The sequence below is a fragment of the Podarcis pityusensis genome (assembly GCF_964106645.2).
Source record: "Podarcis pityusensis genome assembly, chromosome: 2".
Taxonomy (NCBI): Eukaryota; Metazoa; Chordata; class Lepidosauria; order Squamata; family Lacertidae; genus Podarcis; species Podarcis pityusensis.
In genome coordinates, this window is record NC_138029.1 from 43,030,903 (window position 1) to 43,053,807 (window position 22,905).

The window sequence follows — 22,905 nt, forward strand, 5'->3', positions numbered from 1 at the left end:
CTTAAAAAAGGACAGTAGATGCATATCTGATTGGCTTACAAAACAATGACTCTCAGTTTGAAAGTTACAGTGTTTTTAACACAAGCAGTTTTAAGTAAAGGTAAAACAGAGAACTAACTGTAGTTGTGGAAAAAATAAATGTTTTGCTTGCTACATTTGGGTGTTTGGATGCATCTTTTCAGATAAATAGTAGTTTAGGAAACATTGGGCTTTTCTAACATATTAGATAAATGTATCTGGAGGGACCTGAAAGTTATGAAAATGGAAGGGAGGGGAAAACTTTTCCCCAGTCTGCTGTGTGCATGAATTGCTACGATGCTGATTTCCCCTCTCACTTACAGGTTTTGAGGGGCCTTTGTGTGAAAGGAACATTGACGACTGCTTTCCAGATCCCTGCCACCATGGCATTTGTGTTGATGGCATTGCCAGTTTCACCTGCACTTGTGCAGCTGGTTACACGGGATACCGCTGTGAGAACCAGATCAATGAGTGCCACAGCAATCCCTGTCAGCATGGCGGCAAGTGCATTGACCTGGTGAATAAGTACCTGTGCCACTGCTTGCAGGGGACCTCAGGTAGGGCATCCCTCCTCGCTCTCTTTCTCTGCTTGCTCTCATTCCTTACATCTCCCAGTCCTATCCAGCAGCACCACACTTTTCGTTTATTTTCTTAGAAAAATGTATAGACTGTTTAATCAGGAAACCCTCGTAAGTTGTGTATATAATAAAGTTATCAATAAAAACATAAGATAAAAATTAGCAAAGTAAAACACACACACACACAAACACACACAACTAAACGAATGCCTGGGAAAGCTTGCTGCAATAAAAAAGAACAATATAATGAAGGCATCTGCCTGGTGTCAATAGGCAGGGAATTCGAAAGCACAGGTGCTGCCACACTAAAAGAGAGACTCACAAATGCAGAGTAAACATTGCATGTCACTTGTAAAACTCAAGTTTTTCAGATCAAAGCAGCAAAATAGGCGTGTATGGTGCAAATCAATCCCCCCAATAAACTAGATATAAGCTGTTAAGGGCTTTTTATATGTGAATACTAAGCTTATTTTAAGCTGTCTGCTTTGCGTGTATCTAATTTGTGTGATGTCAGCTGGCCGGCTGCCAAGCACGTAAAGCTGCAATCGCACAAGTTAAATGTGTGCAAGTTGTGAGTCTCCTGTGCTGCTGTTGCCAAGCTATCCTGGTCTAGTTGCGGGTCACAGCTGTTGCACCAGCAGAAGCTGGGAAAAGGCTCTCTTAGCCACTGAGCACACCTGGGCCTCCAGTGACAAAACTGGATTCAGAAGCACCTCCAGGCTGTGTACCTGCTACTTTGGAGTGCGGGAAACCCTCTCCAGGGCAGGAAAGGAGATCAAGAAGAAGGAGCAAGTTTGCACTCTTTTCTTGTTCTTGATCAAGATCATCCCATCAGGCCAGCCACAGCTGGAACAGGTCTAGATAATCTGTACTTGCCACAACCCTCTTGACCACCTTCCCCCCAAAAAGTGAGTGCCTACAACTGGTCAGTAGTTAGTCCAAACTAAAGAACCAGCTTCTTTGGGAGTGGCCATACCCCTGCCTCTTTCAAGGTGGCAGGGACCATCTCCTTATGTAAATTAACCATTTACATAGCTATTGGGCAGAATCCATTGATGATGCATAGGAAGCTATAACAATTTCCCTTTCATTGCATCTAAACCTACTTGCACCAGTTCTTTCCACTCTATACATGTCACTCAGCCAAGACAGGAAAGAATTTCCAAGCTTGCTGTGGGTCCATTCAATGTAGGGCGATTGCATCTTTCTTCAGGCCTGTGATATATCCTTTTTTCCAAGGTGCCAATTGTGAGATCAACTTCGATGACTGTGCCAGCAACCCCTGTGATTATGGCATCTGCCGCGATGGCATCAATCGTTATGACTGCATCTGCAAACCTGGCTTCACAGGTGATGGCTGGGAGAATGAATTGCTGGTCAGGAATAGGGCAGAAGTAGGGGAAATTGAAGAGGGTCAGAGTCAACAGCTACAGCTTTAATCAAGAGAGAATACTGTGGCAGAATCTGCATGTAGGTGGCAAGTGTTAGGCTTTGCAGGCAGGGCTTGAGGTAGCATTGCTCAATAGCTGCTATAGGATTTAATCCATGCGTAGTGAAGGGGACAAAGCTGGATGAAAGCAGCAAGAAGTTTCTTCTTGGCCACTCTGTTGCTGAGCAGTACTTTCTCCCACTTAGGTCCCCTGTGCAACGTGGAGATTAATGAGTGCGCGTCCAACCCGTGTAAGAATGGTGGCACCTGTGTGGATGGTGAAGATGGCTTCTCTTGCCTTTGCCCCGAGGGATTCCATGACCCACATTGCTATTCAGAAGTGGACGAGTGCAGCAGCAGCCCATGTGTGCATGGCACATGCCACGACAACATCAATGGGTGAGAGCTGATTACCCCAAGTTCATGAGCTGCTGCAGCAGGAGTAGGCAGGCTTTGCTCCTATTGTTCCCATGAGGTGGCTCTGAAGACACAAGTGGATTAAGTCACTTCCTACAGGCTGGTCAAATGGGCTAACAATGGGTGGTGCTTTTTGGAGGGTGTAAAAACGCTTTCCCTCTTCATCCTTTCCCCCCCTTCTTTCCTCTACAGGTACCAGTGTAAGTGTGAGCCAGGCTGGGCTGGCACCAACTGTGATGTGAACCACAATGAGTGTGAATCCAACCCATGCCAGCATGGAGGGACATGCACTGACTATGTCAATGGCTATCGTTGCAAGTGCAAAGAAGGCTTTCAGGGTATGCGTCTCTATGGCTTCCTTGCCTTGCTTTTGTTGCCTGTACTTTACACCACGCTCAACCTCTGTCTAGCTCTTCTGTACCCCAAGATACATATCTCACCCACATACTGTTTTTCATCTCTTGCCACCTCTGGATAATACTCTGCCTGTTGTCCAAAGTTATGCCTTCTATGTAACCTTCAGTGTTTGAGCCATCTAGATCTAGTGAGTGATTTGCAGGTATCTGAACCCAGCTTTCCCCCAGTTCCATTTTCTGGTCCTTCATGGGAGCTGATGTTGGTTGGTGGCATTACAAGTGGGAGAAAGATTCATCTTCAGGGATATCTGTGTTTATGGGGACCTTAATACTTATCTGGTTCTTCTGCAGGGACCTACTGCCAGACCAACATAAATGACTGTGCCTCCAACCCTTGCCTCAACCAGGGCACCTGCACTGATGGCATTGCCAGCTATACCTGCATCTGTGACTTGCCTTACACTGGTGAGCTCTGTGGGTGGTGGGGAACACCTGAACATCTTCTGCAAAAACTTAATTCTTGTTAAGGGACTTGATCTAGTGAAGGGACGTGTATGGCAGACCCCATGCCAGGGTTGCAGTTGGGAAGGGAGAGATTAATAAGCAGTAATTGTTTGTACTGAGCGCCATGTTAGAAATTCATATTCTGCATTTTAGCCATTCATGGATAAGTAATGCAGATAATGACTAAAGGACAATGGTGTGATAGGCCACAAATAATGGACGGAGAATATTGCATGTGTCTGTCTCTTCCTCCTTAAAAGATAATACAGTCGTACCTCGGAATTCGTTCAGGAAGTCTGTTCGACTTCCAAAACATTTGGAAACCAAGGCACAGCTTCCGATTGGCTGCAGGAAGCTCTTGCAGCCGATCGGAAGCCGTGTTGGACGTTCAGGTTCCAAAGAACGTTTGAAAACTGGAACACTCACTTCTGGGTTTGCGGCATTCGGGAGCCAAAATGTTCAACTCGCAAGGCATTTGGGATCCAAAGTACGACTGTATGTACTTGGGTGCTCTAAAGGGAGAGTGCTTGGAGAGCCGAAATAGATGTGTGTGGTGTGTGAGAGAGAAAGAAAAAGAGAGACTGAGAAACAAAATGATAAGGAATCACATGTTGCCTTTACTATGTTTAATTCTTGGGCATTGCCACTGTGCATGGTGAGTTCAGGCGACAGTGTCACAACATGGGTAGGGAGAAGGATCTGAGTCACTCATCATCTGGTGATGTCACAGGCATTATCCAATAGATGCCCTTGGCATTTGTGCAACTTCCATTCTACAAGTCACTTTAAATTGCAACAGCATCTGCTTTCTGCAAACCACATTTTTAAAGCAGCAATATGTCATGGTTAGGGAGCCTGGAGATGGGTGTAAACAAAAGTGCTTCCTCAAAGAAAGACATCTGGATCCATGCAACAAATGACTGGCAGCTAAACATTTGTTACTCTATAAACTGACTGACTGGGAAGGCTCTTGAATTAACTTTATTATATTTACCTTATGTATAAAGTATAATTCCCACTGACATCACTTTGTGGCTAGACATTTGGTCTCTGAACTTGATTTGTATTCCTATTGAGTCCAAGACATAAATGTTATATAGTTCAGAATAAGATGGCTATTAGGCCAGTGGAAATCCAAACAAGTACCCTTATCTGTTTCTCTTCCCACAGGCCGGAATTGTGAGAATGTGCTGGCTCCCTGTTTCCCCAATCCATGTAAGAACAATGGTGTCTGTGACCACACACCTGACTATGAGAGCTTTACCTGTGGTTGTGCACCAGGCTGGCAAGGTACTCAGACTCATGAGCCACGTTCTTCCTGTACTTTTCTAAATATTGTGGCATCTAATCCTATGAGCTTATGTGCCAGTTTTATATTTTAATTTGTTTTAATTTTGGGGTGGCTTTTAAATATAAAGGCATTTTTACTAATTTGAGTTTGTATTGCTCACTGTCCTGAGTGTCTTTGGATGGAAATGTGAAAAAGAAAATTCAGAAGTAAAATTGACATTCTTTTATTGATTTTACTTCACAAAATACCTTTACCAGAAGATCTGCGATTCTAATGTGGCATATTTAGCAATATTCCTGATGGTAACATTGTGACTGGATAATCTAATAATTTTCTTATATCTATGCATTCTGTGTGATTGATTATTTGATAGCAGACACATGCCTGGGATATTGTTTTGCTGTTTCCTTCATTGTTGTTGGTTTTTTGCTTCTCCACATAGTGGATGCAGCAATATGGAAAAGTCAATAGAAGTAGATTGGGGGTGTGGAGGGGAAAAAAGAAACTTAAAAACAAACAGTAACCATATTTTCTTATCCCCATAGGCCAGCAATGCCAGATTGACATTAATGAATGTGACCAGGACCCATGTCGAAATAGGGGCACCTGCACCAACACACATGGCAGTTACAGGTGTGCCTGCCGTCCTGGCTACACTGGCACCAACTGTGAGTTGGATATTGACGACTGCAAACCAAGTGAGTTCATTGAGCACATGAGATAACAGGAAAGAACAACCAAGAATCTGAGATCTTGCTAACTATTATGGCCAGGCAGTATAGCAAAAAGAACTGGGTGGAAGTTCTAGGAAGAAGGAGCACTGGTAGGACAGGAAACCTAATAAAAAACTGGAAACTGGGCAAAAAGGTCATTAGGTGACATCTGCCTTTCCAAGCTGGCTTCCAAGTCTCACATTTTTGGAAGTGGCTGTGCCTTGTCATTTGGCTTATGTTTAGAAAATTAAAATGCTAAGACAATTAAATGGTACAGACCAGATGAATTAAGCAAATTTGCTTTCTTTTACCTAAGCATAATCTGTGTTGCATCACGTATGCTAATTGCAAACTCAGAACTTTGAGTGCCAGTGCTTATGGAGCCAAAACAGAACCCTCCATGCATAAGGGAGAGGTATCGGCAGGTTTGGGTGAACCCCAAGTTTTTCACAGGACTACAAGAAGTTTTGAAGGGGAAACACTCCTCTTAAACAGTCCAACAAGACAGAGTAAGCTTACTGACCATGGAATGCTGACGGATTGTTGTGGGTGGGGTGGGGGGAAAAAAACTGGCAGGGGAACAGGAATGCCTAACATAGCAACAATTGCTTGCAGGTTCCATTTGTACTTCAGACTTCTAAACTTTGCAGAACTTGGATTTCTTTGACTAGGTATAGAATTGTAGAGTTGGAAGGGACCATGAGGGTCACCTAGTCCAGTGTTTCCCAACCCTGGGTCTCCAGGTGTTTTTGGACTACAACTCCCATCATCCCTAGCTAGCAAGACCAGTGGTCAGGGATGATGGGAACTGTAGTTCAAAAACACCTAGAGACCCAAGGTTGGGAAACACAGACCTAGTCCAACCCTTTGCAATGCACGAATCTTTTGCCCAACGTGGGGCTCGAACCCAGAACCCTGAGATTAAGAGTCTCATGCTCTACCGACTGAGCTATTCCAATATAGGCTAGAGCACTACTAAGAGTAGGTTGTGGACTGTGACTGCAACTGATATTCAGACAGAACTAGATCTTATTTGGATTGAGATGTTTGAATGTAACATTAACTCCTGTTAATGCCAGTGAAAATTCAACATGCCTGTGCTCCATCCTCAGTCTCTCCTGGATTCTGTCCGTGATTCTGCATGTGCAAAGTTAAACATGACAAAAGATCTTAGTCTTTTTGTATTGGAGGATGTCATAGTGAAAGAGTTGAGAGCTTGTCTTGACCTCTCTGAGTATTCCTCTCCCTGCCAACAGATCCTTGCCTGAATGGTGGCTCCTGCCAAGATGGCATCAGTACTTTCATGTGCACCTGCCTGCCAGGCTTCACAGGCATACACTGTGCAACTGAGACCAATGAGTGCCTGAGTAACCCCTGCCGCAATGGCGCCACCTGCACAGACTATGTCAACAGCTACACTTGTACTTGTGCGCCAGGCTGGGCTGGCCTACACTGTGAGCAGAATGTTCAGGAATGCACTGACAGGTGAGCTGATAGTTTGTCATGAGGAACAGTGACTTATGTCTACCTATCTTTCAACTCGTATTACTCAGAGGGCACATTTTGCAGAATGGATAAAGGTAAATGGACCCCTGACCATTAGGTCCAGTTGTGGCTGACTCTGGGGTTGCGGCGCTCATCTCGCTTTATTGGCCGAGGGAGCCGGCATACAGCTTCCAGGTCATCTGGCCAGCATGACTAAGCTGCTTCTGGTGAACCAGAGCAGCGCACAGAAACACCGTTTACCTTCCCGCCGGAGCGGTACCTATTTATCTACTTGCACTTTGATGTGCTTTCGAACTGCTAGGTTGGCAGGAGCAGGGACCGAGCAACGGGAGCTCACCCTGTTGCGGGGATTCGAACCGCTGACCTTCTGACTGGCAAGTCCTAGGCTCTGTGGTTTAACCCACAGCGCCACCTGGCCCCATTCATATGAACAAAGCCAAACAGCACTATATGGTAGGAGTTAGTCAAGAGGGTTGGCTTACTGTTGTACAGTTCACATGTTTTATATATTCGAGCACGTTCCCCACTGTATCATGTTTAATAAGGTCCCAGAGTTTTCTTCTCTGCTTTTTAGAACAAAGTGACTGTCTTATTTTAGTAGCAATGTGCGGAAAGGGCTCTGTTCTAGAAAACTCTAGATGGACGAATGGTTCAGAAGTAGGTAGGATCCTGTTTAAAAGGAGACAGTGTACTTCTGTCCCCTCTTTGCTTCTAACTCCTCTGTTAGTAAAAACAGATAATTAGTTATTCATATGAACACAAGACTAAGCCTGGGATTAAGTGCTGGATGCTATAGGGTGACAGGAGGCAGATCTGAAGTTCCCCTGGTTGTCAGTTACAGGCAAATCCAATCCAGTTGTAAAGAATGGTCAAATATTGAGTATGGAGGGAGGCTTATCACACAGTTGCATTTTTCACCTAGAACAGAAACTTTGGTGTAAGACAGATGCAAGCCAGCACAACTAGCCAAGTGTTAGCTGGTGGGGTAGGCCTAGCCTGTGCTGGGTGTCTCTTGGGGTAGATAACATCCTTCCTCCTTCCTTTATTCCTGACTCCTGTACTTTTGTTCCGGCAGCTCCTGCTTCAATGGTGGCACATGCTTGGATGGAGTGAATTCGTACACATGCCACTGCCGGGCTGGCTTCAAAGGATCCCACTGCCAGCATGAGATTGATGAGTGCCAGTCACAGCCCTGCCTCAATGGTGGCGTATGCCAGGATGGTGTGCAGTCCTACCGCTGTACCTGTCCTCAGGGCTACACAGGTTCTCAGTGCCAGGTAATCCACCCCGGCCTCTGTTGAAAGGGAATAAGATGGTTCAGGGTTTCTCTTGTTTAAGCCTGAGCCGCTAAGTTTGGATGGAGTTTACATCTTTTCTATAAAAACCCAGTACATATGCCTTGCAAGCAGGCCCCTAGAGAGGTTGTAGTATGGAGACACCTAATGGAGATGGATTGGGAAGCTGCCTGGGTTTTGTCATTGTAGGTGGGAGCTGGGTGCTTTTATTTTGCCACAAAATCTCTTGCCTTGCCATGTCCCCTCTAGACCCTGCTGGATTTGTGTAGTCGCTCCCCCTGTCAGAATGGTGGCCGCTGTATGCAGACAGGCACTACCTTATCCTGTGCTTGCCCTGGAGGTTGGACTGGGCGTTACTGCGACATCCCCAATGTTTCTTGTGAAGTGGTGGCCAGGAACCGAGGTAAGGAAACATGCTCCAGGGGCAGTGAAACGGAAGCCCTTCTTCCTCATTTATTCTGCTAGCTGCTTCCTCAGTGACCTTGATGACGCATGTTTGTCATCCAGGCTCCCCAGCATTATCAGCTTATGCTCACTGGCAAAGCTGATACAGGACTTCCAGAGTTGACACAGTGAATGTTACTTGCCTTCACTGATGCGGGGACAATGTCCTTGGGTTCACTGGTGCTCCAATCATAGTTCAGACGGCTATTCCCAGTGGCACTGGAAACTAAAAATTCTCAACGTTTGAAGTCAATTTCCCCATGCTTCTAGGGGGCAGAATAAAAGCTGCAAATGTTGTTGCAGAAGTGGTAGTTCTGTATATGAAACTCTGTAATACAGTGGTGCCTCGCAAGACGAAATTAATCCGTTCTGCGAGTCTCTTCGTCTTGCGGTTTTTTCGTCTTGCGAAGCACGGCTATTAGCGGCTTAGCGGCTATTAACGGCTTATCGGCTTTAAGAAAAAGGAAACAAACTCGCAAGAACTCGCAAGACGTTTCGTCTTGCGAAGCAAGCCCATAGGGAAATTCGTCTTGCGGAACGACTCAAAAAACGGAAAACTCTTTCGTCTTGCGCGTTTTTCGTCTTGCGAGGCATTCGTCTTGCGAGGTACCACTGTAATTTCAAAATGGTGTGATAATGGCTGAGGGCAATGGAGAGTTGGTCTGGATTCCCTGGTCCTGCTATAGTACTGGAGCACGTTGCATGTTCTGTCACAATTTAACCTCTATTATCAAGACTCTAAAGAGGCTTTTTTTTTACATTTTACAGAAATGTAAATTAAATTCTGACTTAGGGATATGTTGGGATATGTTGTGCTTCCCCAATAAAGTGTCTTTTAAATTGTGGTGGGTAAGAAAGTCTAGTGCTTGGAGGAGCCCTTGGTTTCTGTTCTTATGACCAACTTGCTTGTACAATGTTACTTCAGTCTTTACTTACCCTGCTTTTAGTCACTTTGTCTAATCATCCTTTGGAAACAGGAGGGCAGAATATGTAGCAGTACACAATGTGTAATTTGCTTTTCCGTACAATAGGTGTGACCAAAGAGCAGGTGTGTCATTACGGTGGCCGTTGCGTGGATGCTGGCAATACTCACTACTGCATTTGCAAAAAAAGCTACACCGGCAGCTACTGTGAGAGTGAAGTGGACCACTGCCAGTACAACCTGTGTCGAAATGGGGGTACCTGTCGCAGTTTTGTGGGAGACTACGTCTGTGAGGTGAGGGAGTCCTTGCAGCCAGTAACAGGCCAGGGTTCCTGGTGTCTCTTCAGAACTCTGGGAAACCTGGTGACATTTAATGATGAGTTGTTGAATGTCCAGTGAACAATTGCGAAATAAGATAAGAAAATGGCACAAATCTGCAACTTATTTTCCCAGTAATTAAAAAAAACCAAAAACACGAAAAACCCCTCTATTTTCTTCCAAAGTTTTATTTTGTTGAAATATGGATATGGATTATAATTGTTTTCCCACTACTGCAACCTTCCTTACTTTTGGTGGTAACTCCTATTTGATGGCTGGTCAGATTGGTTGAACTTCCACCATGTCTTATAAAACCCATACATCTTTTGTTTTATTCTTTGCCACATCATAGTTGCATACCAGCAATGAAGTCCATTGTGTTGTTTCTCAAATTCTCTGTAAGAGTTTTTTCCCACCGCGCCAGGCACAGCCAAACCAATATTTATATGCCCTTGTGGGGGATGCAGAGAATTGTGTTATGTGTAGAAAATAGCCTGCCCTACAAAGTAAAATTTACAGTCATTGCTCCACCCATTTTTGCCTCTGGCTCCACCCACCACATGACTACTGGAAGGTTGCTCAGAAGGGAATGTAGCCAGCAGACTGGAGAAGGTTCGCTATCTGTGGTCTGGAGACATTGAAAAAGTACAGCATTACACAGGAACCAAACAGAAATGATACACATTTTTTGTCCATCCACAAGAGCTGCAGTGTTTTCTAACAACATATGTTAGCCATGATCTTGTGATACAGTTTCATAATTATGTTTAATGTTTGTTCTTGCTATGTATTTTCCTTCCTTTTTATGAAGCCAGACTGATCTATTTGTATAAATCTTGGAATAATTTGCCATAGTCTATTTGCTCAAAGTCCCATTGAAGTTTAATAATCTTAATTTGGACAAAAAAGAGGATGGTGCAACTTGAAGGATCTTTCCCTTCCTTATGAAATTGTACTAGTTTTACTTGATTTTACACATCAGTAATAGTACAGTTTAACAAACAAAACATAAATTTTAATGGAACCAAGAGCAGGAAACCTTTTCAAAGACGCAAGGCTTCAGCCTTTCTGGCCCTTTTGTGCTCATTGCTGTTTTGTCTTGTTTGCTTCTCTTCTACACCAGTGCCCGCTAGGGTTCGAGGGGAAAAACTGTGAGTATGACATTGATGAGTGTCAGTCACACCCCTGCCAGAATGGAGGGACTTGCATTGATCTTGTTGGCCGCTACATTTGCTCCTGTCCACCTGGAACTCTGGGTAAGTGCTCCTGGGTATAGGGAGACCTTTACCAATCGTACCTGTAGTAGGAAAGTACAAGACTGGGGAAAGGATTTAAGTTCTGAGGGCACAGGTGTTTATTGTTGGATTTGCTATTTTGTTGAAGAATAGTGAAAGGGAGCTCTGGATTTCCCCGTAGGGCACAGGATGGAGAACATGGGCTCAGAGTTCTCCCAGGCCTCTTTTTGAGGGAGGACAGCTTCAGCAACAGTGCCCAGGGCAATGGATGGATGGATGTTGACTCACTGTTGGGCACCGTAAAGGGCGAGGAATCTTGTTTTTTCCACAGAGACAATGCAAGGATTGTGAGAAGGAGGAAGAGGTTTGTCTTCCCTGAGTCTGGATGTTTAATGTGATGGCGTGTTTGTCATTTCTCTAGGTGTCTTGTGTGAAATAAATGAAGATGATTGTGCTATGAATCCTGGCTCCCGGGTCCCCAAATGCCTCAACAACGGGACATGTGTGGACAGAGTCGGTGGCTACCGATGCAGCTGCCCACCAGGTTTCACAGGCGAGCGCTGCGAGGGAGACATCAATGAGTGCCAGTCCAACCATTGCCACCCACGCAACACGCTTGACTGCGTCCAGGAAGCCAGTGACTACCACTGCATTTGCAAGCCAGGCTACACTGGTGAGTGACAGTGTGTTCTCTTTTCATGTGGCTGATGTGTGCAAGGGGCAAGGGAGAGTGTGCCCAAAGTGATGCGTAGAGGAGCCAGGCTCAAGGGCTGCAAGTAGGAGGACTCTCCCCTGTAAAGAAGTTAGGAGTTCATCTTCAACCAAGTGGGTGGAGGGGAATCCAACTGTGCAGCTAAATGCATATTTGTGATCTAAAACAAAGATTGGAATGGTGACTGGATGAGATGAGCCTCTTTGGCCATTTCAGTGAGCAAATACGAGCTTTGAGAACTAGTGTTAAGATGCAAGACCAAATATAGCAGGGTGGTGGTGGTCTTTGGGGCTAAGTTCTGCTGGAATCCATCAGTAATACTCTTGTTTTTCATATCCTCAGGCCGCCATTGCAAGAACATTGTGAATGCGTGTGACTCTCAACCTTGCCAGAATGGTGGGAAGTGTAATCCGGCAGTCAACCTGCCTCTAGGCTACACCTGCCACTGTCCCCGGGTGAGTCCCCTACAACACAGCTGCTTACAGCAAGTGGCTAATGCAACTCCTGTACACAAACATTGCAAGGGGCTAGGCGAGGGAGAGAAAGGAAGACTGCGGTTGGGAGGATTAGGTGGGGGAACTGTTAGGCTGATATGTTGGTGTTGTGCTATGAATGAGTTTCAGTACCTGTTAGGACAAGGTTTCTGTCTGGGAGGCTTTTTGGAGGTAGAGAGTTTAGTGTCCTCCAAAGCAAGGCTTATCATGGAAGGAGCTTCTACTTGGGAGTGGCAGGAAACAATTCTGCTGCGTGATTTTGTGGGAATTCTGGTTGTGAAGCCTGCAAGAGAAGTTTGATGCAGTGCCATAACACAATGCAGAAGTCTAATATTGGCTAATAAGGGGAGATGGCGTTGGTGAGTGGTGCCCAGTACTGGGGGATGTGGGGTGTGGGAAGGTACTTCTTGAGGGCGGGATATGGGTGCTGGGCCTTGAGATTTGTGGAGGGAAGAATTTACTCACCAGGCTGAGCGCTTGTAAGAGGACAGCCATGGTGCCAGAGGCTTTCTGTTGTTAGGCCAGCAGTTGGAGTGATTTGAGGGCTTGGCCAGCTTTCCAATCCTAACTCTGCATTTTATTCTTTTCCAGGGTTATTCAGGCATCCGCTGTGAGCGCATGCTCTCCTGCCGGGAACTCTCCTGCTTCAATGGTGGCAGCTGCCGGACCACAGCGCTGGGTCCTCGCTGCTCCTGCCTGCCTGGGTGGGCTGGACCAGAATGCCGCCTGCATGCCAACAGCAGCTGTGCCAGCATGCCCTGCCACAATGGGGGTGCTTGCCATGAGACTGCTGACCCTCCTTATTTTCAGTGCCTTTGTCTTGGTGACTACACGGGGTTCCGCTGCCAGACCCGCACCCTGAAGCTCCCCGAGGTCCACTGCCCGCTGAAGGAGTGTGCTGCAAAGGCCGGGGATTTCTACTGTGACAAGATGTGCAACAGTCCAGCCTGCCACTGGGATGGCGGTGACTGTTCCCTGCGAGTCGATGATCCCTGGAAGCAGTGCGAGAGCCCCCTGTGCCTGCAGCTCTTCAACAACAGCCAGTGTGATGAGATGTGCAACACGGCCGAGTGTCTTTACGACAACTTTGACTGCAAGAGCCATGAGTCCAGCTGCAAGTGAGTCCTGCCACTGCCTCTTGAGTAGGGGAGGCATTTAGTTGTGTATACTGTACCAGAGACCCCTGGAATCAAGGGCCACCCCAACTAAATGAGGAACCAAGACTTATTTTAGGAAGTGTAGGGATGCTGTGCACAAACACGGGTGCTTCCACTGGGACCTATAAATTTATGTCCGTCCCTACGTCCGACACCAAACATGGCAGAGTCTTGGTATTATTTGCATGGATTCCTTCTATGTGTTCCACTTGACTAGCTCTGAGACTTGGCCATGTTAGCTGTGGGGTGTAGGAATCCACTGCAGACCCATAATGCCTTGTGCCCTTTCCTCCTTAGGGCTTAACAAGGCACCAGTGAGCTGTGTTGGCATAGGGTTGGTTATGACAGGCGTGACTCAGTTCCTTCTCCTCCTCCTTCTTCCACAGCCCTGTCTATGAGAAATACTGCTCAGATCACTTTGCTGATGGCCATTGTGACCAGGGCTGCAACAACGAAGAGTGTGGTTGGGATGGGCTGGACTGTGCACTGGAGGTGCCCGAGCGCTTGGCGGACGGCGTTCTGGTCATCACTGTGCTGCTACACCCTGACGAATTGCTCCGCACCAGCACCATCTTCCTGCAGAAGCTGAGTTCCATTTTGAGAACCTCCTTGCGCTTCCGCCGTGACAAGGACGGTAACTTCATGATCAAGCCATATTACGGGTCTGGCAGTCGGCCGCCGTATTATGGATCTGGCGGTCGGCAACGCAGGGAACTGGAACAAGAGATTATTGGGTGAGTCACACAGAGGAGCTGAAGAAAAGCAAGGAGCTTTGGGAGTTCAGAGAGCTGCTTGTTGGTGGTGGGGGGTTATAGGACCCAGGCCTCAAGGAACATAGAGGGAGGGATATAAGAAGGTTCCGAATTGGAAGGAGAGGTAGTTGGGCCCAGAGGCTCAGCTAAACTACTTCCAACAGCCGTCACAGAATAAGGCAGCTGTGGGGGGAAAAACTGTAGAACTGGCATACAAATCTGAGGGTTCTGAGGAAATACTAACAAATCCAGAGTCACCACAAAAACTGTTTTGGAGCTGATAACAGGATTATTTAGTGATAGATTTCCATAACTAGACGGGAATTCATTCAAGCGTTTTTAGATAACTTAATTATATTATTCAAGAACCGCTTCTGACGTCTAACTGCTTTCTTAGCCAAAGTACCAGAAGGTGGCTAATGAAATAAAAGAAGCAAGTGAGTGCCTGAGATAGTGGTGGATCTCTGGAAGCTTTAGGTTAATGCCAAGCAAGTGGGTTGCATGCATCGTTAAGAACAAACGGGGTAAATGTGATCTGCTTAGGAAGAGTCAGCCTGCATTTTGTAAGAAGAGATTGTGCTTCACAAATACATTAGGATTATTAAAGCTGCTGAGAGAATCTTGGGTGTTCTTTTCCTTGATGTGTGTATTGGGAAGTGCCCATTCTAAAATTCAGTGTGTAAAAAGCAACAGACCTTGTTTCCTGCACCAGAGGATGAATGGGGAGCAGGACCTTTTGTGGAGCTGGCTGACTTGCCTTGTCCTAGAATTGTGTGTGCTACTAGATAAGGAGTTCTAGGCCCTGGTAACACTTGCTTCTTCCTCCAGGTCTGAGGTCACTCTTGAGATTGATAACCGACTCTGCTACCAGGCTTCAGACAAGTGCTTCCCTGATGCAGATAGTGCTGCAGACTACCTGGCTGCCCTGTCAGCGGTGGAGCGCCTAGAGTTCCCATACCCCCTCAAGGCTGTGCGAGGTGAGGGCACCAGAGGAGTCAGTTGCTGGAAGCAGAATTTGACTGGGTTTGGAGTTTACAGGAAGGTCATGACAGGGTCTCCTAATAGGGCGGTATTGTTTCTACAGGTGAAAAGATCAAAGAGGAAGGCGAACTTAAGCTGGTGCCATTGCTGGTGGTGGCATGCCTGATTCTGCTGGTGATCCTGGTGCTGGGTGTGCTAGTGGCACGGCGCAAAAGAGAGCACAGCACCCTCTGGTTCCCTGAAGGCTTCAGTCTGAAGAAAGAGAGCAGCAATAAGAACCGGCGTGAGCCTGTGGGTCAGGATGCCCTAGGCATGAAGTAAGAGCCTTTCATTCACCCAGAATGAAACCCCAGTTCCTGCAGCAGGTTTCAGCTTCTGCAGGAGATGGTCAGCTATCTGTGGCTTGTACTTTGCTCCCAATTGTGCTTTAGTTAGCTGATGGAGAACTTTTCCTTCATTTTGTGGTGTGGGAAAGAGCAAGAGGGTGTAAGCCCATAGGCTTGGTGTTTGCCCTGCACTGCTGTTTGACTTCACTATGTATCTTTCCCCCTGCTGCAGGAATATTGGCAAAGGAGAGAGCCTAATACCAGACAGCTCAGAAGACTGGCTGGAAGAGTGCCCAGAGGCCAAGCGACTAAAGGTATTCCTTTTGAGACTTTGCCTGGCTTAAGAAAGGGGATTCCAGCTTCTCACAAGAGCTACCCCACTGCCTCCCCCACCCTTTCTCTTGGTGTCCGCAGGTATTACTCCCTGCATCAGACTACTGTGGGCCTGACTCATTAGTGTTTGCAAGCAGCAATGAAGTAGTTTGATGCACTAGGTGAATAGGCGCATATTATGTCTTTCCATAATAGCTACAGGCCCGTGTTCATCCTTGCCAGGTGGAGGAGCCAGCCATAGATCGTGAAGACCCTGTGGACTGCCGTCAATGGACACAGCATCACTTGGTGGCAGCAGACATCCGCATGCCGCCTTCTATGGCCCTGACGCCACCCCAGGGTGAATTTGATACTGACTGCATGGACGTCAATGTCCGTGGACCAGGTAATTGGGAATAATAAGGGCAGCGAGTTGGGTCTGCGAGCGCTCATACAGAGCTTTTGCAGACAATGTCTGATGAACAGAATAGATCTGTTACTTCCTGTCTTCTGTAACAAGTCGCAACATGTTTTGTTCTAATCCAGTATGTGGCACATGGGAGAGGAGAAACAGAGCAAATCTTTTAACAAAAGCCAAACACAACAGCAACAACCCTTGTTGGGATCTCCTTACAGATGGTTTCACTCCACTTATGTTGGCCTCCTTCCGTGGTGGTGGTGAAATGGAGACTGAACTGGCTGAGGAAGAGGAAGCAGATGACTCCTCTGCCAACATAATCTCGGACCTAATCTGCCAGGGGGCTAACCTGAGTGCCCAGACAGACCGCACAGGTGAAACTGCCCTGCATTTGGCTGCCAGATATGCACGGGCAGATGCTACCAAGCGCTTGCTGGATGCTGGTGCTGATACCAATGCACAAGACAACACAGGGCGCACACCACTTCATGCTGCCGTGACTGCTGATGCCCAGGGAGTCTTCCAGGTGGGTCTCACCCAATGGACTAGTGTGGCCTTTTAAATCCTGGACATAAATCCCCCTCCTCTGCCTTGCCCATGTTAACAGCATGCTCCAGTTCCCTTTTTAAGTGGAGAGCCACTGTGATGGTTACCACCTGGAAGTTATTCTTGTGTTATCCACTCATTACCTCTCTGGGGACATGATGAAAAGTTAGTTAGCCTGGCTGTACTTTGCATTGATAAGAGTGAATGAGAACCTAAGAACTGTACTTGAGGCGATAGTCTTACTGTGCACATGCTGCCTTGGATGGTGTTTTTGGCACCAACCTAACACACCAACATGTTCTGTTGCCAGATCCTGATTCGGAATCGATCTACAGACTTGGATGCCCGAATGGGGGATGGTTCAACAGCACTGATCCTAGCAGCCAGGCTGGCTGTTGAGGGCATGGTGGAGGAGCTGATTGTCTGCCACGCTGATGTCAACGCTGTGGATGAGATGGGTATGTAACCCCCAGAAAGGCTGGGGGGCTGAGTTCTTTTACTTGGCTATTCTGCGTTATGCTGAACTTCAAAGGGAGGCCTCCTCAGAACTACAACATGCATTGCAAATGTATTCCAAATTAATTCCGCAAATGCACTTGCTGAACCTCCAGTCTGGTTGCCCTGGGCGTTTCTCAAGCATCAGCAATTCACTTGGCCATTCTCCTGACTCCTGCTTCCCTCTCTAAGCTCCTTAGATGCATTCTGATGAGGCTCTGCAAGGCAAGAGCCACTGTCATCATAGAGCCCTGAGTGCCAGAGGTGGAGGGAGCAAAAGGATGGATTACACACATGACAAGGAATGTGGGATTATTATTTCTCTCTTTCTCTCTCTTTCGTCACATTCTTGAGAGTCAACAGGACACCCCCCCCCTCTCTCTGCTACCTATTTTTTACTAGCTCTTCTTTTTTCAGTCTGCCTACTGAACTGCTGGAAAGGGGATAGAAAACCCCTACCAGAACTGATCGGGTGCAGAGGATTTCCCTCTCCAAGCATCCATTGCTGACATACTCTTGCCTCCAGCCAGAGTTCTAAACTATTTGCTTTCAGAGGGCATCCCCTGCCCTTCCATCATTCCACCCATTTTGCCTTTTCCCGTTCCAATCCACCACCCTGCCCTCCTTTCCCACCCGCATGAAAATAAGCCAAGATCCATGTGTGGCCCTCGTTCCTGATGTATGAAGACAACGCCTTACTGTGTGGAGGGGTATTAAGAGAGTAGGGCATGGTCTTTGTGTGCAGGGTCAAAATGACAGAAGACCTTCTGGGGAACCTGCTGGTGATTCTGGGGACCCCATAGCTGCTTGACTCTTGCATGGACATGCATCTCCATAACAAAGCAGCTGAGTTGCTGAGAGGACAAATCCAGAGTCTACAGAAGGTCCAGCATTAAAGCACAGAATGAGCAGCAACAGGCGAGGATGGTAGTGAGGAGCAAGGTGGTAGCTTTAGATTGAGGAGAGTTAAGGGAGCTGATGCAGCAGAATACTTCTAGTGGGATCTGAGACTCGGTATAAAAGAGAGAACTTACAGTAATCCTCATGGTGTCATTCCTCCCAGGTAAATCAGCCCTGCACTGGGCAGCAGCTGTCAACAATGTAGAGGCCACGATTGCGCTGCTGAAGAATGGAGCCAACAAGGACATGCAGGACAGCAAAGTAAGTTCTTTATTGCATTTGTTTTTCGATTATCATGTGATGCTTTAAGTTTCATGTGTCCCCATAACTTCGCAGAATCACATCTGTTGCTGTAGGCTCTGTCTGACAGGAGCAGCTCTTTCCATCCCTGTAAATGTGGCTCCCCTGCCTATATATGGTGGGGAGGTTTACAGGGAGACAAGAAGCTGATGGCTGCTTTTCTAGAATGCTTTGTAGTATGTTCTCTTCATCACCCTGTCCTCTCTGCGGCAGGAGGAGACACCGCTGTTCCTGGCAGCCCGGGAAGGCAGTTATGAGGCAGCCAAAATCCTGCTGGATCACTTTGCCAACCGTGAAATCACAGACCACATGGATCGCCTGCCACGCGACGTGGCTCAGGAGCGCTTGCACCACGACATTGTCCGGCTTCTGGACGACTACAACACCGTGCGCAGCCCACAGGGGGCGTTGCCCACCGGCCACTCCCTCTCCCCTCTCATGTGCCCTCCCAATAGCTTCTTGCCCAGCTTGAAGCCCACGCCACAGGGCAAGAAGAGCCGGCGTCCTAGCACCAAGAACGCGACGGCAGGCAGCAGCGCCAGCCTGGCAAGGGAGAGCAAAGAGGCCAAGGCACGTGCCAAGAAGCTCAACCTGGAGTGCCAAGGCTCTCTCCTGGAGAGCTCTGTCACCCTGTCTCCCGTTGACTCACTGGACTCCCCCTATGTGCCCAACCCTGCCTCGCCAGGGGTCTTCCACCCAGCCAACTCCTCACTGTCAGTGCCCTCCACTCCCATGGTCCACGGCATGATGGAGGCGCCCTTTGCTGTCAGTCTGGCACGCCTCAGCGACCTAGGGGACGGCACCCTCCTCTCCATGAACCGCCTCTCAGTGCCACCAGGCCGCATGGGGCTCAGCCTGGGCATGGTGAGCCCCGTGGCCATGCCCTTTGATTGGCATGCCCGTGTCCCCACTTCCCAGTGCCAGCCAATCATAGGGGTTGTGCACCCTGCCGCCTCCCATCCCAACCTGCACCAACCAGGCCAGGCTTTCCCACCAGGGCTGCTTCTGCCCAGCCACATGGCCATGGGGCACAGCTCCCAGGGTCTGCCCAACTCAGCTCCTCCACAGACCAAGGAGGCAGCCCAGCCCATGCCCCCGCCAGCTACCACCATGAGAACCAACCAGCCTGTCTCGCCCCAGGAGGCCCAGGGGGCGCCCCGTGCAGGGCCCCCACAGTACCTGAAGCCCGCGGGGGTTGAGGATTACCCGACACCCCCTTCTCAACACAGCTACACACAGGGGCAGGACGCGACCCCCAAGCACTTCCTCCATCCGCCCAGTGAGCACCCCTACCTGACTCCTTCGCCAGAGTCCCCAGAGCAGTGGAGCAGCCCCTCGCCCCACTCCTTGTCCGACTGGTCTGAATCTACTCCCAGCCCGACTGTCCTGGGGCCCAGCCACACCCAGCTGCCTTCAGTGGAGCCATCCGCTAAGATGCAGGTGTTTGCGTGAGGAGGTGGGTGGTGGAGCAGATCCCAGAGGCCTGTGTCCCTCTGTGGCCCCCATTGGGGCCTGCACTTGCCTCAGGGGCTCCTGTCGTCGTTTCCCCTGACTGTGTTTTTATAAGAGAAAAACTCAAGTGTAAAAAGGTTTTTTTTAAAAAAATAAAAATAAAATATGCCTGGTCTTGGAGGGGGAAGGCATGGCCTCCCTGTTCCCTCACTGCCACAGAGCCCAGGCTGGCCCTCTCCCTTCCCCTCCCCTGTAACCATGGCAACTAGGTTTCGGGGGAGGTTTTTTTTTTTTTAAAAAAAGAAATAAACTCTTCTCTCTTTTTTTGTATAAACACTGCATTTACTCCAAACGCTTTATTTTTTACAATGTATGCAATGTCAGAACCCCTGTCTTGCCACTCTTCTTCCTATGGGTCTTGAGCTGTGAGGAATGGAGAGGAAACTGTGCCCCTTGCTCCCCCCCTCTGCATGACACTGTCTCTCGGGTCGAGCACCCACCTCCCCTCCCACCATGTTGGGGCGGGATTCTGCTCACTGTATTTGTGTACTGGGTACGCAGCCTTAGCCCAGACTGGCATTGCTATGCAGAGGGTCGAGCCCCAAACCTGCCCGCTGTCCTGCAGGAAACTAAGCCCCATAGCCCCCCCAAACTTGGCACTTCTTCACATTCCAGGTTAATTTATTCATCTTAAATTCTACAGCATTCCCACCCTGTCCCCCACAAAATCCCCCTTGACTTTCCAAATTGCTTCAGCTAACGCTAGCCATGGTCATGGGGATTTTTTCAGTCTCCAGAGTATTCTGAGCCACTCTTGTTTTCCCCCTTTATTATTATATTTTATTATTATTATTCCTGGCCTTTACTAACATTCCTCCCATCTGGTCCAAGGCCGCCTTCGGCCTACATCGGCAAGTTACATTTTTCCTGTACGACAAGTTCCTTGCCCCTGTGGTACTGCGTGGGAATTTTGGGGGCAGCCCCAGACACTAAAAAGAGTTTCACTCTGTCGTGAAAGGTACTGAACTGAGATAGAACACAAAATGCTTCCTGTTTCTCCTCAAAAACATCTGGCCCCAGCAGCCAACTACCTACACTTTCCTCACTCCCTGACCCCCCCCTCCCCTTCGCACTCTGTACATTCCAGCTATCCCTGGCTGTAAATACTGCTGGTGGGAGCAGGTGCCCAGGCAGGACCTTGGTCCGGTGGTGACCGCTGCTTCCTTCCCACCCCACCCCCCTTCCCTTCCCATGCTCTGTAGCAATAGTGGGGGAATGGCCCTGCGCAAGTCAGACCTCTCTTGTCATAGAAGGACCATTTCTAGCTCATTTAAATAAATAAACAAAAAAACTTTTTTAAAAAACAAATTAAAAAAAATCCAGTGTAAACCAAGTAGCTTTAAAGCAGCTGGGTGCTTTGTGTACAGAGCGGCTTGAGCCGCGGCATAATAAACATAGCTAATAAGGAAATCGCCTCTGCTTCCTCTGTGTGTCTTTTGTTTCTTTTTGTTTCGTAGTTGCAGGTTCAGGCTGTGTAGCAAGCCACTACGTATTTACATATATCTATAGTCTACTACAAATAGATTCAATAGGTTTTGTCTTGTTGTCCTTCCATTCTGGGATGCTATGGAATACAATCGTACCTTGGTTCTCGAACGCCTTGTAACTCAAACGTTTTGGCTCCCGAACGCCGCAAACCCGGAAGTGAGTGTTCCAGTTTGCAAACGTTCTTTGGAACCCGAACGTCCAACGCTGCTTCCACAGCTTCCGATTGAGTGCAGGAAGCTCCTGCAGCCAATTGGAAGCTGCGCCTTGGTTTCCAAACGTTTTCAGAAGTCAAACGGACTTCTGGAATGGATTCCGTTTGAGAACCAAGGTACGACTCTACTATCAAAGGTTCTTCCACTACCACCCTTTCAACTGCCTGCTCTCTGTGACTTCTCCAGCGTTGTAGCATTTGAAAGAGGGTTGCTGGCTCTCAAGAGGATTGCAGCGACCGATGTGCTTAGATGCACAGGTCCATAGGCTTTCAATTATTGGATTTTGAACTTTCTACCATAAGGGGATCCTTTTGACATTCATTATTCTGCCACAGAAATACAGAACTGTTTTAGGGCTCACCCTTGATTCGTTATGGGGCAATGGCCATGTCTTTTGGGCTTCACTGTTGCTGCACATGAACTGAGGACACACACAATGCTTCCTAGCAGCTGCACATTGTAGGAGCAGTGGCTAAGCTGTCTTTCAGCATATCATCTAATGGAAGAACCTCACAAGCCCCACAGTTTTAGCAAAACGAAAAGACTTTTTACAAGCAGAAATGCCTTTAAAAAGGTTACGTCGCCATCACAACAGAGAAAAATAAATACATACTTTCCTCGCAAACTTCCATTTCTTTAGCAGGGTCTTAATGCTTTTTCTTGCCTCGGATTTCACCTGAGGTTTTTGTTTGCTGAGTCATCGAAGCAATATGACATCACAGCATTCCAGACATGATTTGCAAATGAAGAATCAATGGTGTTCTGTTTGGTTTCCCCAGAGCGGGGGCGGGAAATCTATTGCTTCCTAAACTGAAGCTGGCTTGCGCTTGCAAGTTGCCAGCATTAATCTTAATCTTTGTACATGTAATGCTTTCTCATCTGTGGCAGCACAATGCAGAGACAGGAACTGATACAACCTTGGAAGTTTCACTGCCAAAAATATCTGTTGAAAAGAAGTTGGAATACATTACTTTGGTCTCCCACATACGAAGCAGTCTATGGACAGAAACATTGCCTTAGCCAGAGAATCTAACCTTGTGGTGTGTTTGGGTATGGTGGTTGATGGGAAGTCCCAGTTTTTCCCATGCAAGCATATTGAACACTGAAGAAGTTGCACAGAGTGAAATACCCAACAGAAGCAGCAAGCAACAGATAGTGGACACAGGAATCAACAACCATATATGAAACCTATTTGTTTCTTGGGGGTAAATCATGAGCTGTTTCATAGACACTGAAAAAGCTGCCCCTTGAATAGCTAATACAGTAAGAAGATT

At 47.6% G+C, this 22,905-nt stretch overlaps 1 protein-coding gene across 4 annotated transcripts in view; it reads left to right on the forward strand.

Annotated features, from left to right (window-relative positions):
- Nucleotides 1-21,341, forward strand: part of NOTCH3 (notch receptor 3) — a 58,933-nt gene extending 37,592 nt beyond the window's left edge. The window contains exons 11-34 of one of the 4 annotated variants that reach the window (XM_080996515.1): nt 342-575; nt 1,836-1,946; nt 2,232-2,424; nt 2,635-2,780; nt 3,150-3,263; nt 4,473-4,592; nt 5,139-5,291; nt 6,563-6,791; nt 7,888-8,089; nt 8,357-8,510; nt 9,583-9,767; nt 10,915-11,047; nt 11,448-11,699; nt 12,081-12,193; nt 12,824-13,350; nt 13,776-14,123; nt 14,970-15,118; nt 15,226-15,439; nt 15,681-15,762; nt 15,977-16,166; nt 16,307-16,704; nt 17,035-17,182; nt 18,283-18,380; nt 18,633-21,341. In XM_080996515.1, the coding sequence (XP_080852641.1) occupies nt 342-575; nt 1,836-1,946; nt 2,232-2,424; nt 2,635-2,780; nt 3,150-3,263; nt 4,473-4,592; nt 5,139-5,291; nt 6,563-6,791; nt 7,888-8,089; nt 8,357-8,510; nt 9,583-9,767; nt 10,915-11,047; nt 11,448-11,699; nt 12,081-12,193; nt 12,824-13,350; nt 13,776-14,123; nt 14,970-15,118; nt 15,226-15,439; nt 15,681-15,762; nt 15,977-16,166; nt 16,307-16,704; nt 17,035-17,182; nt 18,283-18,380; nt 18,633-19,871 (5,732 nt within the window). In that variant the 3' untranslated portion in view covers nt 19,872-21,341. The remainder of the gene's footprint in view (nt 1-341; nt 576-1,835; nt 1,947-2,231; nt 2,425-2,634; nt 2,781-3,149; nt 3,264-4,472; nt 4,593-5,138; nt 5,292-6,562; nt 6,792-7,887; nt 8,090-8,356; nt 8,511-9,582; nt 9,768-10,914; nt 11,048-11,447; nt 11,700-12,080; nt 12,194-12,823; nt 13,351-13,775; nt 14,124-14,969; nt 15,119-15,225; nt 15,440-15,680; nt 15,763-15,976; nt 16,167-16,306; nt 16,705-17,034; nt 17,183-18,282; nt 18,381-18,632) is intronic. The other 3 variants (XM_080996516.1, XM_080996517.1, XM_080996518.1) reach the window with 3 other exon arrangements.
- The last annotated feature ends 1,564 nt before the right edge of the window (nt 21,342-22,905 follow it).